The sequence below is a fragment of the Nothobranchius furzeri genome, chromosome 4 (genome assembly GCF_043380555.1).
Source record: "Nothobranchius furzeri strain GRZ-AD chromosome 4, NfurGRZ-RIMD1, whole genome shotgun sequence".
NCBI lineage: Eukaryota > Metazoa > Chordata > Actinopteri > Cyprinodontiformes > Nothobranchiidae > Nothobranchius > Nothobranchius furzeri.
In genome coordinates, this window is record NC_091744.1 from 20,768,898 (window position 1) to 20,781,390 (window position 12,493).

Sequence of the window (12,493 nt, forward strand, 5' to 3'; positions counted from 1 at the left end):
TTGTCTGCCGGCCAGCCAACCACGGGCCGTCAGTCTTCTCAGTGCACTAAGCTGATCTGTTGCCCTAGCAACCATTATTTTAGCTCCACCTTTGCCTGAACATACTGCAGAGTCACACTAGATATGTGAGACACCTCGCAGTGGGAATAAAAGCTGCAGACTGTACTCTTCAGGTTAAAGACACATCTGCTGTGGTTATCATCTTTCTTTTCTCAGTCTCATCAACTCATCTCCCTCCTTCTTCCTCGGCTCATCCTGTCACTCTCTTTCATGAAACAGATGTTTTGCTCAGCAGAAAAGGGAGAAGAGGAGGAGGAGGCGGTACAAAGAAGTGGCTTGGAAACTCATCTGGTAGTAATAAGGGCTTGGATGCTACTGTGACTCATGCCTGCACACGCCCACAGCACTATTACAGGCTCTATAACATGCATGACCATTATGTGTGCCTGGCCATGTGAGCCGAGATCCACAAAAAATCCTGCGGTGAACTGTTCAGACACACCCAGAGGAGAAAACACACCTTTTTGCAAAAAACAAAACAACTACATGACAAATAAGAGATCAAATCTCTGAAAATAGTATTAATCACTTCCTGTTAAAACTGCTGGGAGTTGTAGGATAATACTCATCTGGAAATGCTGTATTTTTCTATCCTTGAGTTAATGGTTCAAACAGAAAAAATAAAAATAAAAAAGGCAATACAGGAAAAAAGGTTCTGAAAATGAAGCCACAAATGCTAAATAAAAGGAAATAGATGGGTGTTAATGTTGCCCATTAGTGTGAAATGAAGCTCAAGTTCCTGGGCATGGTCTTTAAAAGCTCTGGTACAAAAATCATTAATATAAACATTTCTTTATTTAGAGTTAAGCTTTACTCCCTACTGAATCACAATAGGAACACTGAGTTCCTGGCTTCGTTGTGCTTTAGAGGTAACACATTTCTATCATTCTACAAAAGTGACACACTTCCCTCTTCTGCCTGAGATGTTTATTTGTAGCTGGGGCCATCACGCTTGGTCTTTTTCATGGTGTGAGGAAGAAACGCTTATTTGGGTGAAATTAACTCCAAACACCTGCAGGCATCACATTTCAGGTGTTTTCTTCAGAGTCAAGCCTTAGAGGCATGAGCAGATCCTTATCAGCCAGCAAAATGGCGGATTTGCGTTGCTGATCCCACAATGTATCACGTGAAATCCTGAGAGGTGCCGCGGCAGGCCCTGTGATCACATGCAGCTAGAACACACACCACCTGCTCACCTGTTTTATCATCCGCTCAGGTTTGCTGTACATAACCCTCACACAAAATCTGCGCCATATGCGCAAAAGTGTGTGTTTGCGTTATTACATGATAATGAAGGTTGTCCCTCAGACAGAGACAGCTGGCACAATGGGATGGGACGAGTGTGTGTGTGTGTGTGTTCGACGCATCATGAAGCAGCGGGGAGCGTGCGTAAAGACTGACCAGGCTCGTGCGTCCCGGGATTGTCGGACATCTCCAGCACCAGCAGCTCTCGCCTCTCGAAGCTCTCTCCGATGGTGTAGATGCGGGTGATGGTGGGACACTGCAGCCACACGGACAGCAGCGCTTTCCGCAGCTCCTCATAGCGGTGGTACTCGAAGGAGATCCCGGCGTCGGAACCGGCTGCGCTGGCGAGGACGATCAGCGCGGACCCGAACAACAAAACCCAAAAAGATTGTTTCATTTTGTGTCTTCGTGTGAGCTAAAGCCCTGTCTGCCTGCGGCTTAGTCCCAAGCCTGATTTCTGTGCTGCAGCTTCGCTCTGGGCTATAAATAATCTGGCTGTGCGAGTGTGATGCACTGATGTACCTGAGCAGAGCGCAAGATCCTCCAACTCCTGCGTAAAGCCAGACAACGCGCTCACATCCACAAGCAGGACTTACAAAATAAAAGCTTTTCGTTATTAGTTTAGCTAATTAAGTCAGGAGAAATGTATTGGTTGGTCTCATTTTTAAACGCAACTTGTTGGATAACCAACAAACACATGCATTTTTTATTTTTACCAGGTTTATGGATGTTGCTTTTCCACTGCGGAGTAAAGAAGAGGGTCAATTCTGGACATGTCAATAATTCCTGCAGTGAATAGTTTATAAAATATCCCCAAAACCAATTATGTCTGGACAAAAGAATCACTCAAACAAAAATGGGTGGAAACTGAAACCTATGTCATTTAAACAAATTATATAGAATATATTAGAATTTTCCCATGCCGCAAAGCTGCGCATGTTTAATATGGAAATCCTGCCTCACTTCCGGCTCAGTGTTCTTAGGTGAATTGACGAGACTCTCGAGTGTGAGTGTGTGTGTGTGTGTGTGTGTGTGTGTGTGTGTGTGTGTGTGTGTGTGTGTGTGTGTGTGTGTGTGTGTGTGTGTGTGTGTGTGTGTGTGTGAGTGCCTGCGTGCGCTTGAGCAGGATGTTGCTGTAGGGGTGTGTCATGAGTGCAGGCTGTAAATATTGAGGTTTTTTTATGCTTAATCTTTGAGTATTTTCATCTTTTAAGCATTTCTGTTGTTGTCTTGTATAGCCTACTCTCCCGTTAACTCCAATAAGAAATGTAAATGCTGCTTTGACACCAAGGTTTCCCCACTGAGGAACAATAAAGGGATTTTCTATTCTAGTCCACTGTCACATTTGTTCCAAAATACCCAGATTTATAGAAAAACTGCAGTTTTCTCAGTAATTTTGAACCTATACATAAATCCACAAATGCATCTTTTCAAATATTTTTATTTTTTATTACAAATAGAGAAACAAAAGTTTATTGTGTTGTTAAAATTAAACAGCATTTAATCATTATAATAACCTTAAAGAATATACAGTCAAACCTGGAAAAGACATAAGCTAGGTCCCATTTCATTCAAACATCATGTATTTGCATAAAGTCACTTCTAAGTTTAGGCAGTTTCCATAGATCTATAGTTTCAATGGATGGAACTGCAACATTTCAGATGGTCATTGTGACTCAGATCAACTCAAGAGGAAGTGCTAAAGTGCTGAAACATTCAGAGGTTAACAAGCGCTTTTCACAAAAGTCACATCTTTCTTTTCCCCCCTGCAGATGACATGCAACTCATGAAAAGAGGATGCTGGTTTTAATCCAGAAGGAAGCTGCTGCCAAACACCGGACATATTTATTTATTTATTAAGGCACACTGAAGTCAACTTTCAGCTCGACTCAGAATAAGGCCTGGATCTGCATCTTTACGGTCAGAGTTCTGTTCCTCTCGGCTGAAGACCCGGTGTGGGTAGAGGCTCTGCTGTTTACTGCTCCTTCTTCTCTCCTTCCTTCTGCATGTGCTTGTTGTACTGACTGTCAGTGCTCAGAACTTTATCCCACCAGGTGAAGGTGGAGGCATAGTTCCCAACAAAGTTCATGTGGTGGAAATCGTGAAAGCGGGCTCCGGCGTAGAACGGGATCAAGTGGAGCGGGTTAAGAGGGATGTCGTAACCACTGACGGGGACAATAAATGAGATGAAGAGTCACATTCTCAGACTAAATAGGGACCGATAAAAAATGAAATTAAACATGAATTACAACACTTCTTCTAAAGCACAAATATGTCAGATGGGAGGAAATGGTCTAGTGAGGATGATGCTGCAAAAACTGATGTTTACTTGTAATTTGTTGTGAAAAATGACAAAATATTTAAATAAACATGCTTTTAACTTTGCCCTGTGTACAGAGTCTGACAACAAATGAACATCCTGTATTGGTAGTTATAAAGGTTTGTTTTAGCCCTTTAAATACACAATCTCTCAATGTGGTCTTTTCACAACTTTGAAAGTGACAAAAACTTTTCTATAAGGTTGAGAATTATTGCTGTTAGACCTATTTACCTGTTGCATACTGTTGTAAGTATGATTTAGTTTGGGAAATAAATATGTAAATATAGTCTGACCACGAGCCACTGAAACAACACAGTTGTGGTTGTCGTTTAAACCGTCTCTGCATGCAATTGAGCAGTGATAGGACAAATCAGAGCAACAAACAACGTGACAGATTAGTCAACGGGGGAGTCCGTCATGCAGCGTGGAAAAAGAAAATACAATATATGCTTTTTCTACATAAATGACTTAAGCACCTCTGCTCATGTCTCAAAGAAAAGCCCAAGTCTAAATCATCTAAAGTTGATGTCAAAGCCGTTTTAATCGCCTTTCCTGAGCCGATGCCATCTTTGTAGTTTTTCTTTGTTGCAGCTCTAGCGTTAAGCCCACTCATCAGTCTCTTACAACTTGGGTTGGGAATCGAAAACTGGTTGGTTACCAATGTTTCAATGCCTAGGAATTAGGGATGGACAATATATCGGCATCAATATCGGAATCGGACGATTTTAGTAATTTTTAACATATCGGTATCGGTTCGATAAATAAAACCGGGCCGATATTTTTTCCATATTGTTTCCATTTGTTTTCAGAGGGTGAGGGGGTGATGTGCAATTGTTTATTCATATGAACAGTGAATGAAATAATCTCAGAACCATAAATGTGTGTGTTGTGTGTACATTATTCAGCTTTAATAATTTTCATTCTATACAAAATCTGCTGATTTTAGAAGCATTAATGTCAGTTTATCGGTATCGGCAAATATCGGTTATCGGCCATAACAGTGATCTTTATATCGGATATCGGCACAAAAATTTCATATCGGTGCATCACTACTAGGAATCATTCACCACTTTTGCAAACGATTCCCCTTATCGATTTTAGTCAGCTCAAATGACGTCACGGCACATGTTGCGTAGCTTACGATAGCAGGTAACATGGCCTCTAAGCGGCACAAACACTTGAAAGTTTGGCTATAATTTACAAGATAGCATGACAAGAGGGTAACTTGCAATAATTGCAAAGTAGTGGAAGCATTACGAACATACTAAAGCCTTTGGGCACAAAATACGCGATAACTTAAAGTTATTGATGTTTTGACCCACTCTGGACTAGTGAATTTCAACGCAGCAGCAGCAGCAGTGATGTTCGCACGTCCTCTCCTGTTAACACTGCAGGTAACTAATCAACTACCACTGCCTATCATGTTAGCATCATTTACCTTATATACACACCCAGGGGCGGCGTTAGGCCCGGCTACTTAGGCTGAAGCCCCGGATCTTTCATGATAAGCCCCGGATCTAAATCGCGGAAGTAACATGCAGTACCAAAGTCCAACAGAGAGGGCGCAGCTGGCAGTAGTTTGTATACAGCCTGCCTGAGCCTCCACCACTGAAGAAGAAGCCCTTCAGCAGCCGGCTTCTTCTGCAGTCTCTGTCTGAAATGCATGTGTGAAGATGGACATAAGGACGTTTTTTAGACAAAAGTACGACGACAGAACCCCAGCTTTGATGATACTGGTGTTGACTCAGGTTTGTGAGTCTTATTTGAAAATATTTGTTGTGCTGCTGGTTTGCCTAAAGTTAGCTCACTATCAGGTAAAGTTGATGGAGAAAGAAAGGGAATATTTACTATAATCTCACACTAAACACTAACAGGAACAATACTCTGCCCTGAATATGCTGAATATGTAGCTTCAGATTAAAAATTATGTGGTACAAGATATATATATATGATATTGACTAGTGCGCGTGCGTGTGTACGTGCTCGCGTGTGTGCGTGTGTTAAGCCCCGGATCTTCTTCAGTCCTAAATCCGCCCCTGTACACAACTCCACACGAGTAGACTCCAGTGACAAAGGTCTGACCTGTGGAGAGGTTTGTCCTACTCTACAAAAGCTACAACAACAAGAAGACGACTCTGCCTTCACAAGGCGCATAAAGGAGAACATTTGGAAAGATAATTCCAACTAGGGCTGCAGCTGTCGAATACTTTTGTAATCGAGTACACTCTATTGAATCTTTTATCAAGTAATCGAGTACTCTAATTACCCTTTTGTGTTTGTAAACCATTATATCAAATAGCATGTTATAAAATATGAAAGACCTCTTAAAATGAGCACGCAATTGCCAGTTATTCTTCAAGTTTTATTCAAAATTAGTTTTCAAAACTTCAGCACTTCAACTTTACTTCACAGTAAACACATGCCTGTGCAAAAAGTAAGTATATCGGCAGAGCCGATTTTCCCCTCGTGCAAGAATCTACTAGCCCGGCAAGCCAGACAAAAACTTGGAGGATAACTGTTGAAGTAGCGCTGCGAGCGGCTGCGGTCCATACAGCACCAGAACCGCTCACGGCACATGCGCAAACATGGCTCATCAACTATTTCCCTATTAACACACGTCCGTTTTAATTTCTGCACTTTTTTTTTCTCACACAATAACAAGGATTGTTGAGAAAGCATGTTTGCCGTGGTTATGTCAAATTATGCTGATCACTAAACACAGGGTATATACAGCAATCCTTAAGTAAAATTTACTACTTTTTAATACTTATTTTTAGTACCTTCAGAATTTTTTTAAAACCATCACAACACTAAATTGCAAGTGTTAATCAGCGACCTATTTACACATATTTTAACATATATAACATACAAAAAGAATAGACTTAGAGACTCACTGATGTTGACAACGTATTGCACATATTTATTTTACTTAGAGAATAAGCCAGGCACTTCTGTTAAGCGGTTCAGTTGACCACGAGGCCTGAAATGATGCAGAACGACCACTGAATATGACGTCATCATTATGTGACCGGATATGCTAAAGGGCTGCTCAATTATGGCAAAAACAATAATCACGATTATTGTGACTGAAATTGAGATCTCGATTATTTAAGACGATTTTTCAATTTATGTAGATTTTTATTTTTTTTTAATTCAGTCAAAACTGCTCAGGGCACAATCAGGACAAAAATAAGAAACAAGATGATCACTAAAATAACTCCTGATTACCAGTATAAAAAGACCAATATACTTATAGCTCATAGTCTATGACCCAAGGGCTTTAGTCATTGGTTTAACTCATTTAAGTCTAACCAGTACAGACCCAAATACCAATATCTTGCAAATACTGACAGCAAGAATTATACAGTGGCATTTATAACAAATAAATGCAGATAAATTGATGTTCACAAAATGTTGCATAACATTTATTGAGTCGCGTCAAGGTGCTGTAGGAGAGTGCACTAGCACCATGTCCTCAAGAGAGATTAGTTATTAGTTATCAGCGTGAGGAACTTATTTCTACCTTATTTATAAACTATTTATTTACAAGTCCATCAGTTAATGTAATAATTGTCCCAACCACAGCTGCACCCCCACCCCCCAAACTGGTCTCAGCAATCGGGGCAAGCTGCACGTGTGTTTAGCGCGCCGCACGCGCACATTTAGCCATTTTTAGTGGCTCAGGAGCCCGCAGGTGCGGTGTGTGTGTCACTCTCTCTGGTTAATCCAACAGGGAGCCGGTGTTGTGCCATAAATCGACTCGCTGCCAAAAAATGATTAGCCACTAAAGAAAGGAAGGGGAAAAAAATCAAATCGCTGGAGAATTGTTTATTTACATTTATACAACGTTTACATTCAATACAGGGCGCCATTTTACATTGTTTATTAATTTTTTAGTATCAAGGCTGTAACATAAAGAAAGCCAGTTCTTACCACAAACCATCTTTCAATCGCAAATATTGCAAAAAAGGATTAAAATATCCTCATTGTGAACGTTTAAGACAAATAGCAACACTTAAAACAACTTCCGAACTGGAAAAAAACTAAGCTAATCATTTTTTGGCAGCGAGTCGATTTATGGCACAACACCGGCTCCGGGAGCCGTTTCTTTAGCGACTGACACATCACTATATCATTCCCTTTCCTAATGTCCTGAAGAACGGTCCGGAGCGCAGGCGGAGTGTTCAGCTAACCTGCAGGAAATGTCTACGACAGTTATCCAGAAAGTAGCTAAGGGTTACCAGAGATGTTTCTGAGGTGTTCGCCAGGTACTTATAAGATTTAAAAAGTCAAGAAGTGGGTCTGAGAAGCTGTTGGAAATAGCGTCAAAGTCGCTAAGTTGGCTACACTGTGGGAGGAGCGCTTCATTTGTAACTCAGGGCAGCGCAAGTGGGAGGAGCAAATAATCGGCTTGTTTTGTTTTTATAATCGTTCAAAACATTTCATTCGGAATATATTTCTATGTCGATTTTCAGAATACGACACCTGATAGTCTGAAAAAAATAATACCTAATTTGGAAAAAATAATACCTCTGGGACCAAATTTAACACTTTTAATGGCCTTAAATTTGACTATTTTTATTTATCACTTTTTAATACTTTTTAAAAACCCAACGGACACCCTGAAACATTCATTTACTTCATTTCATTTTCCTCTCATAAATACCCACATCCTCCTGCAGCAATCCCGAGGGACAACAGACGTCAATAACAACACAATAAAAAGTCTGACGGGTTGTGTAAAAACTGCTATTTTTAGTACATTTTTAGGTCCGACGTGTTGCTAGCAGACACAGTGTGAGCTGAAACTGAGTGCTACAAATGAAAAAGTCGCATAGTGTCTGCAGAATATATAATGGACCTCCGAGTCCGCTTGCAGAAGAGACATTTACATGTGGATGTTACCTGGTCAGGTGCTGCAGAATGGAGGATGTGGTGTTGTGGTAGGCTAAATCCATTTTACAGTATTTATACTGGACTACGTTTCCGCCTTACGACATGAAAAATGGTCCCACACCTTTGACATTTTCTGTCTTTTTCGCACTCCACCGGGGTTCATGTTGTCCGCCATGGCTTAAGAGAAAGTTAAGTTACATTCGCTACTCGCGTGTGCATTCAGTTCAGTGTGTATGTGCATCACTTATTTTGGTCCGGGTGAAACATGACCCCGGGCGATTGCAAAGCCATGAATTAATTAAACATGAATTAAAGAAGCCTCGAGGCAGAGAATTTGACTCGAGGATTTTTTGTACTGGAATTATTCGAGGTACTCGAGGAATCGTTTCAGCCCAAATTCCAACCGATACAGGTACAACTGATTATTTATCATAAAGAAACTGACAATTATATGGCAGGAGGCGTGTGCAGCTAGTTTGTTGTCACCTGTTTAACTACTCTCGAACTGATAAGGAATTGGATCGATGGACAGAATCGACCATGCCATTGACATTGATAAAAACTTATCAATTCCCACTCCTAGTTACAACCACACTCTGGCACGAAGGCTTCGCTCGGAGAACCTACTGGTGTTCAGAACAAGCCTAAAGACGAGAGAAAACAGAGCATCCTCCATGGCAGGTCTGAAGCTCTGAAATGAGCTTCTATTGTACATAAGGGCTTCCACTCCCTGACGGTTTTTAAAACTAGGCTGAAGGCCTGCTTTAACTATTTGGTGTTCACTCTTGGTTGTTTTGTTTGTGACTGTGAAGCTCCTTGGTGTCATTTTATGCCTGTAAGGCGCTACATAAAAAAAGACTGAGTTGAGCTGAGACAAACGTATAGCACAGTGATGGGCAAGAGACACATGGTAGATCTGCTGAGGCTACAATGGAGCTTGGCCAGACCAACCTGCAGAGCAAAATCTACGTAGCTGCTACGGTTGATCTAGATTTCTAGGCTAGCATCAAATTCACATAGAAAAAAGATCACAAAGCACTACAAAAAACAATATCAGAATATAACACAGGATATGTAAAAATACACTATTTAAATAGTTGTTTTCAAACATAAAGGCTATTATGGAGTCTGCAGAAGATACATGATCTTTTGTAAATCTGTCGCCCCCCGGTGGTCAACCCAACCAACTACAGACAATGTGAACTCTAAGAAACATCCAGTTGTACAACTGAACCGATCTGTTTCTGATTAAACAGAAAGTTGTTTGACCGTGTCTGATGAAACTATGATTTTATCCCACCTGTGAACATCAATGGTCTCCAGCAGACGGAAAGCCACCCAGGCCCAAAGGAAGAAGACGTGGTTACAGAACATCATTATGCCAATGAAAAATCCAGCTCCGAGGATGATGGTCTCAGCAGGATGAGCGTACTCTGCCTGCATGCCGAAGGGAGACTGGGGAAAAGCAGGGGTAACACGGCGTGTTTAATTAATAACTCTTCAGTAAAGACAGTTTGTTGACTTTCATCGCTGGTGAGTTCTACTCACAGTGAACTCGTGGTGGACTTTGTGGATATATTTATAGATCCGTCTGTGGTGCAGCAGGCGATGAAGGAAGTAATGCCACGTGTCCTCGACGACGGCACAGCCAAAGCACCGAGCCAGGAGAGAAGTCCTGGATGAGAGGAGATTCAAAATAGAGATTTTATAAATGGTTCAAAAGTAATAATCACCCTGTTTTACAATGGCGGTAAGAAGTGCACGTTAAGGATTTTAGAAGAAGGTAATGTCATGTAGGTGTGATTTGTTCCTTGTTATTTTGTCCGTGCACTGACCAGCGTGGCATTGAGTCCCAGTCGTAGGGGATGCTGAAGAACTCAGTGAAGTAGTACGTCCCACAAATTAGAGGAAACTGGATGAAAAAATGGTTGAACAGCAGCATTTTGAAGCATCTCCATTGTTTCTCCCACGTCTCTGGCTTATCCTGCTCAAACACACATCAGTCATCACAAACATTCATTTAGCTAAAGTAAAAAAATAAAAACAAATAGAAAAACACACACCTACCTGTTGGATTTTGTATTTTTGCATAAAGGGTAAAAACTGAAAGATGAAGCCGGGCAAACAGAACAGAAAATAGATTAACTCATGGACAATGAGCGACCCCCATGTAGCAATCTGGAACTTGGTGTAGTTGTCCAGCATGTAGCTCCAGGCGTGTTTCAGAGAGGGCTGAAGGGGGTTTCCTGGAAGCACAGCGTCCACATACTCCACTGCCAGATAGGCAGAGCTTAATATGTCTGCTGTGCCGTTCACCGCCATGATGCACGCTGCAAGGTGACTGCAGAGGGCTGCAAGATCAAGCATCTTTAAATATACAAAACTTACACAATGCATGTTCTTATAAGTTATTGAATGTATATGTTCTTATAAGTTAGTAAAAAACAAATCTGTTTTGTGAGAATAAGCAAATTATCAAAAGGGCAATATTCATTATCATATGCATGACACATGGGGAGGGGGGTGGGTATACAGAAATGTTTGCTGAAACTGTAAATAGTTTTTTTCCTATTAGTACGAAGATTATGAATAAATTTCGTTTAAGTCTGAATAATCTCCGAAATCTTGAATAGGGTCATTACGTACCACATCTGGGTGGGTGAATAGTTTTCTCTAGAAACGCATTGGAGCATCATCACAACGTCTGGGTTTGGTGTTACGCATTCAAAGAACCCGAATATGCCCATGACAAGTCTGAGTTCAAACACGATAGATTGTGGAGAGAAAATAAAACGCTTAAATAGCGCGACACTTCCTGGCTGCAGACCTCCACCGTCAGGCTGCTTCCGGTGGAGCCTCCACCGTCAGGACTGTCAGGACGGAAAATGCACGGGATAATTACAAAATAAAACGGCAAACATACTTACGCTTGTAACTGATAGGTTTCAATATAAAATATTCCGTAAAATCTATCGATTATTTCTCTATAGTTCATATGTAGTTGTCATTTTTATTGTTTATTGTTGTATTATTATTATTATAATTATAATAATAATTATTATTATTATTATTATTTAACATACTTACGGTTGTAATTTTTCAAAATGAATTAACAAATGGCCGCGATAAGTTTCAACATTAAACGCTAACGTACGCCAACATACTTCCGGTCGTCATATTTCTAAATAAAGTCCCAAATGCTGTACAGTTGAATCGCTCTCCTCAGAAACGCATTCATTTTTTAATATTATGTCTTAGATTATGACAGAATATATCATAATGACCACGTTGTGCAACAGTAAAGGAAAGCACACACCAAACATGACAAACAAAACTAAGGTTTACTAAATGACAACTATATATGAACTATAGAGAAATAATTGATAGATTTTACGTAATACAGTAATACTGACAGTGGAGCCTCCACCGGAAGCAGCCTGACAGTGGAGGTCTGCAGCCAGCTGCTCTAGACGCAATTCTTCCCTTGGAGGTTTATCTATCTACAAAAACAAGGAACGTTTGTTCTGTAGCTTCAGGTGCGGATAGATATTCCCAGGAGGCACTCACCCTTCCGTTGTCTGATCCGTTCCACTGAACGCTAGGCCGTGGACTGAGTCAAGTTCAGTAATATTGACGAATTCCATTGGATGAGAAGAGAGGTGAGTTACGTCAGGGAGCAGAGAGGCTTCGCTGATTGGTTGGCTGAATGGAGTGATAATAGTGAGACAGGAGGGCTCTACAGTGTTAGCCAATTAGAGGCTAGCTTGGTTTTCCTCAGCGTAACTGGCTGTATGAGGGAAGACATGGGGTGGTGGGGGTCTGTCCGGAGAACTTCAGTCATGGGTGTTCCTTAAGTTTTTTTTAAAAGAACCTTTATTGAACCTTTTCAAAACGAACAAAAGTGACTACATTTCAAAATTTGTTAGCAGAATGTCCGAAGTCCGTGTTCATCTCAACTTGCATTTTGTAGAT

The 12,493-nt window shown here is 40.9% G+C and overlaps 2 protein-coding genes across 3 annotated transcripts in view; both read right to left on the reverse strand.

Moving 5' to 3' along the window:
• The window catches only part of cpe (carboxypeptidase E), a 28,493-nt gene extending 26,621 nt beyond the window's left edge, over positions 1 to 1,872 (reverse strand). Inside the window, exon 1 of the mRNA XM_015942270.3 lies at positions 1,462 to 1,872. Within this exon, the coding sequence (XP_015797756.1) occupies positions 1,462 to 1,702 (241 nt within the window). The 5' untranslated portion in view covers positions 1,703 to 1,872. The remainder of the gene's footprint in view (positions 1 to 1,461) is intronic.
• An 858-nt stretch (positions 1,873 to 2,730) lies between these two features.
• On the reverse strand, positions 2,731 to 12,198 carry msmo1 (methylsterol monooxygenase 1). 2 transcript variants are annotated; one of them, XM_015942271.3, is made up of 6 exons: positions 12,089 to 12,198; positions 10,589 to 10,872; positions 10,357 to 10,505; positions 10,070 to 10,196; positions 9,822 to 9,976; positions 2,731 to 3,470 (listed from the first exon to the last, which is right to left on the reverse strand). In XM_015942271.3, exons 2-6 carry the CDS (start codon positions 10,841 to 10,843, stop codon positions 3,281 to 3,283), a joined length of 876 nt encoding a protein of 291 aa, XP_015797757.1. In that variant the 5' UTR covers positions 10,844 to 10,872; positions 12,089 to 12,198; the 3' UTR covers positions 2,731 to 3,280. The 2 variants fall into 2 exon arrangements, with proteins under 2 accessions (XP_015797757.1, XP_015797759.1); XM_015942273.3 differs by lacking the exon at positions 12,089 to 12,198 and adding an exon at positions 11,168 to 11,482.
• Positions 12,199 to 12,493: the final 295 nt, after the last annotated feature.

Excerpts from the sequence above, each read along its gene's own strand:
- msmo1 (XM_015942271.3), bottom strand. The coding sequence starts at position 10,843 with ATGGCGGTGAACGGCACAGCAGACATATTAAGCTCTGCCTATCTGGCA. Across the intron at positions 10,506-10,588 it reads AAAAATACAAAATCCAACAG|GATAAGCCAGAGACGTGGGA; the intron begins GTAGGTGTGTGT and ends GTGTTTGAGCAG. Across the intron at positions 10,197-10,356 it reads TGGGACTCAATGCCACGCTG|GACTTCTCTCCTGGCTCGGT; the intron begins GTCAGTGCACGG and ends CCTCTCATCCAG.